At 36.2% G+C, this 5357-nt stretch overlaps 1 protein-coding gene across 1 annotated transcript in view; it reads right to left on the bottom strand.

Annotated features, from left to right (window-relative positions):
- Positions 1-677: 677 nt before the first annotated feature.
- Positions 678-5357, bottom strand: part of LOC136843998 (KRAB-A domain-containing protein 2-like) — a 21806-nt gene continuing 17126 nt past the window's right edge. Inside the window, exon 3 of the mRNA XM_067113013.1 lies at positions 678-847. Coding sequence (XP_066969114.1) covers positions 678-847 — 170 coding nt within the window. The remainder of the gene's footprint in view (positions 848-5357) is intronic.

Genomic DNA, 5357 nt, shown 5'->3' with positions numbered 1-5357 from the left:
TATATATATATATATATATATATATATATATATATATATATATATATATATATATATATATATATATATATATATATATATATATATATATATATATATATATATAATATATATATAATATATATATATATATATATATATATATATATATATATATATATATATATATATATATATATACACACAATACAAAATATATACAGATATGCTGTAGCCCTATATACTGTAGTACACAATAAATAGTACACAATAAATACAGAACTGAGGTATAAATGCTACATATTAAGCTTCATTTTCTTTCTTTCTTGTCATCTGTCAGATTTGTTTTTCACCCTTTTACTGAGTCTAATGGAGTTGTTAAGGTGGCGTACTCTAAAAATTATAGATATTTTGGCAAAAAATTTATACACCTCCTCAGGAGTCTCCATTCCAAAGTCTCACTTATTTTCCAAGTTCTTCCTCGAATGTCTTTAAACAGTTTCTTCCCTCACGAAGACCTTGCCCGTGAATTGCATTAAATGCCTCTCTTGGCTTAATTAACTGTTGGAAGAACTCTTTAGACGCAAAATGCAATTTGCCTCTACATTTAAATTCAATCCAAGTTTTGTCTGCTAAAGCGTCATCATCATTAGTTTCTTGATTGCCCAAGTGAGGGTACTTCGTGGAAAATTTTCTGACTATATGGCTTCTTCTTCTATAACGGTACTGACACTTTTTTCCATGCTGGCATCATCAACTGCCATGTCTTCTTGCATTGAAAACTCAAAGCCATTTTCATGATCAAGCACCAAATCCTTAAACAAAAGCTTGTCAAACACACTTCTAATGACAGCGCCCTTTCTTTGGCCTGTTTATTTTTGTCATTTGCCGATATATTTGCCAATATATCCTGATCGTTACGCTTTTCATTAGTGTTAGTCTTTTCACTCATAATGTCAGTATTTTTGCCCCACAGTAGTGTCATCATTCTATACTTAAACTCCACAGGATTTGGATGGTCACATGGACCATTCATCTGTCTTATGCAGCCAAAGAAATATTCCAGGCAGTCCTGGTTTTGCCTTTGAGTTAGAATATAGCTAATGCCGAAATTGTTTTTCAGCATATTGAAAAGTCCAATCACTGACTTTGAGAAAGTATAACCCCTTTCTGGAATCTATATACACAGCGAGTTTTCAGAGATTTTACTCTCATTTTACTCATGCAATCTATCACTTTATTAAGCACACTTGTTTGTCACTCTATGTGTATTCCAAATCCACTGCGCATTTGCAAGTCCCCAAACATACGATTTGAGTTCATGACATCAAACCAGTCATTTACGAGTGATATGAAGTCTGATGTTGCTTTCCAGTTTTCTGATTGCAATAGACCTTTTTCACCAAGATACGTAAGAGCATCGGTACATGATTTTGACAGTAACTACACAGCATATTTGACTCTTTGACTTTGTTGTCCACTTACACATAAATGTATTTCATTCACTTTATAGGCTAATCCATATTCTGATTTACTAGCATTAATCATTTCACGAATGCTAGAATCAGAAATACACTCCTCATTTTCTAAATAATGACCAGAATCAAGTAAGTTATTCCTTATAGCCTAAGTTTTATTAGGTGTGGAACATCAGCAAAGACGAAAATTTGCCTGTCAGCAGCAGGGTTCTTAAAAGAAATTTTATCATTCAGGGGATCAGTACCCAGCTCATTCCACATCCTTATGTTTAAAAATCCCATATCACTGACCACTGCAACAACCATAACACCTATTGCCTCCACATTCATTATTACAGATAACAAAATCTTAGCCACTTGTGACTGATCGAAGTCATAATATATTGGTTGCTTCCAATGTGCAATAAGTCCTCGTAACATAACAACCGTTGCTTTGTCATGAGGTCCATAGAGGACAGCATTTCCCCTATCTATACAATATTCACTACTTACACACATCTCATCAATGCTCAAAACTGCAAGCCTTTCACTCTGAGAAAATGTGTCCACTTTTGCACTCAATGAAGATAGCAATGAAGCTCAAATTCCTGGCTCACAGCAAAGTTTGAGAGATCTGTCTTTCAAAGCACTTGCACAAGGAAGAGGAAATCCCTTTTTAACACTTAAATATTTGTAACACTTTGGACTTTGACTTCTTAGTGTCAAGGCAGCGGCAATATCTTCATTGCTCCATTCACTAACCTTTTCTTCGGTTATAATAGCTTTTATCTGAGTCTTACTGAACAATGGACTTAAGATACTTTCAGTTCTTTTTGTCACCACATTTCTGATAATTTGCACAATGTTTTCTCGTAATCCAGTGATTTCCCTTCTAAGCAATAAATTTTATTCTTTCAATTTCTTCACTTTCTCCCTAAGCTGTTGCAACTCTCTTTTCTCTCCTCTGCAATTACCACAAAAATCACTTCGGAAATAGAAGATTCATCAGCATTATTTCCACGGCACTCAATTGCTGTTTGAGTTGCAATATCAGTCGTTACCACACCACTGCAGTCTTCAATGCTCATTTGACAAAATTCTAGAAGTGAGTCAGGTCAGCAGCCAGGACACACGTGTGGCTCAGGACACAACCCCAGGTCGGTGAGTCATCGATAATCCCCTGTCTGGCCGACCTCCTCAAAGTGGGTCCTGAGCAGACACATCAGCTTCAACAGAGCGCCAATAAAAGCGCTCAGTGTCTAAAGAAATTGCAGCTGCAATTCCATGATGTGCACGTAAACTTTTAGACCCCTGGGTTTCACCAAATCCTTCATGAATTTCCTGAAGAACACACTTCACTTCTTGTTTGTTCTACAAAACTTGCACTTTCAGTGGGTCACCATTTTTCTGCTTTCTATTGTACTATAATTTGTTATCGATAATGCAAAATGGTTTACAAGAACGTCGAAAACTAGCTTTTTTTTTCCTTTATCAGGTAAACCATTAGGACGTGTATGGCTGCTTATAAAGGTAAAAATGTCTTGAAATGCAAAGTGCTTGCTGTAGTGTAAATCCATGGCAGCTGCGACTAGGCCAGAGTGAGAAGAGTGCACTCAGTTAGTGCTGGCAGGAGTCGACTTTAACTTTTAATCTAAATGAAAACGTTTCATTCATAACAGCTCTTTCGATAATCTTCTCTGTCTGTATGCAGTTATATAACAACCAAGTATTTATACAATAATCTGCAGTTAAATAATTATATGATTATTTTATGGTATGCGTCTTCAAAATATTCGAAATGAGGTCAAGGCAGGTAAGAGAGTGCATATTACACGTATAATATACACAGGGAGGGGAGCACATATTATTCAGAGGGAGTGTATATTACACATATAATATACACTTGGGGAATGTTATTTTTATGTATAATAATGACTGGGGAGTGCAAATTATACGTATAAAAAAAGACTAGGTAGTGATAATTCAGGGGAGTGCATATTAGACGTGACACCAGTATAAATGAATGTATTAATGCACAGTAGATTATATGAATAATACACACACACCAATATATATATATATATATATATATATATATATATATATATATATATATATATATATATATATATTGTATATAGTAGAGTATTAAAGCCAATTAAGCAATCCAATAAAAGCACTTGATATTTTTTGAACGCCATGTTTACTTGACCTTGCATCAACACTCAGGTAAGGCTATATCAGTGTAAATTCCTATTACTCTCATTTACACTTTACAAACACCCCTAATAAAGCTACAGCAAACTTCACAATACTAATGATAATAATGATGATTATTATTATTTGCCTCTGAAAAGTCTCGTACAAAGTCAATGGGAGTTCTTGTCTTCGCTGGTTCGAGCCCACGAGACGACGAACTTATTATCAACTAAAAAATTCCCCTTCGGTAACATATATGAAAATATATTATTTCCGAGGTAGAGCGAATTGGATATTAAAGGACGTTTGTAGCTTACTGATTGAATATGAATCACGGTGATGTGATAAAAAAGTCATAATATGGCTGCATGCGACAAACGCACTACGTGGTTAGCATGGCAGAGGTGGGTGAATATCGTCTCCAAATACAAACACCTGAGTTCGATGGGCGATTTGTATATGGGAAGACGATATCCACTTATACCTGACTTGCTGGCCGCGTGGGTTATCGTAGTCCTGAGTTCTTGTCTTCGCTGCTTCAAGCCCATGAGACGACGAACTTATTATTAACTAAAATTCCCTTCGGTAACATATATGTAAATATATTATTTCCGAGGTAGAGCGAATTGGATATTAAAGGACGTTTGTAGCTTACTGATTGAATATGAATCACGGTGATGTGATAAAAAAAGTCATAATATGTCTGCATGCGACAAAAGCACTACGTGGTTAGCATGGCAGAGGTGGGTGAATATCGTCTCCAAATACAAACACCTGAGTTCGATGGGCGATTTGTATATGGGAAGACGATATCCACTTATACCTCACTTGCTGGCCGCGTGGGTTATCGTAGTCCTGAGTTCTTGTCTTCGCTGCTTCAAGCCCATGAGACGACGAACTTATTATTAACTAAAAAATTCCCCTTCGGTAACATATATGTAAATATATTATTTCCGAGGTAGAGCGAATTGGATATTAAAGGACGTTTGTAGCTTACTGATTGAATATGAATCACGGTGATGTGATAAAAAAAAGTCATAATATGGCTGCGTGCGACAAACGCACTGCGTGGTTAGCATGGCAGAGGTGGGTGAATATCGTCTCCAAATACAAACACCTGAGTTCGACAGGCGATTTGTATATGGGAAGACAATATCCACTTTTACCTCACTTGCTGGCCGCGTGGGTTATCGTAGTCCTTAGTTCTTGTCTTCGCTGGTTCGAGCCCACGAGACGACGAACTTATTATTAACTAAAAAATTCCCCTTCGGTAACATATATGAATATATATTATTTCTGAGGTAGAGCGAATTGGATATTAAAGGACGTTTGTAGCTTACTGACTGAATATGAATCACGGTGATGTGATAAAAAAAGTCATAATATGGCTGAGTGCGACAAACGCACTACGTGGTTAGCATGGCAGAGGTGGGTGAATATAGTCTGCAAATACAAACACCTGAGTTCGACGGGCGATTTGTATATGGGAGGACGATATCCACTTATACATCACTTGCTGGCCGCGTGGGTTATCGTAGTCCTGAGTTCTTGTCTTCGCTGGTTCGAGCCCACGAGACGACGAACTTATTATCAACTAAAAATTCCCCTTCGGTAACATATATGAAAATATATTATTTTTCGAGGTAGAGCGAATTGGATATTAAAGGATGTTTGTAGCTTACTGATTGAATATGAATCACGGGGATGTGATAAAAAAGTCAT

This window comes from Macrobrachium rosenbergii, chromosome 12 (genome assembly GCF_040412425.1).
Source record: "Macrobrachium rosenbergii isolate ZJJX-2024 chromosome 12, ASM4041242v1, whole genome shotgun sequence".
Lineage (NCBI taxonomy): Eukaryota > Metazoa > Arthropoda > Malacostraca > Decapoda > Palaemonidae > Macrobrachium > Macrobrachium rosenbergii.
This window is presented reverse-complemented; position numbering and strand designations above follow the sequence as displayed.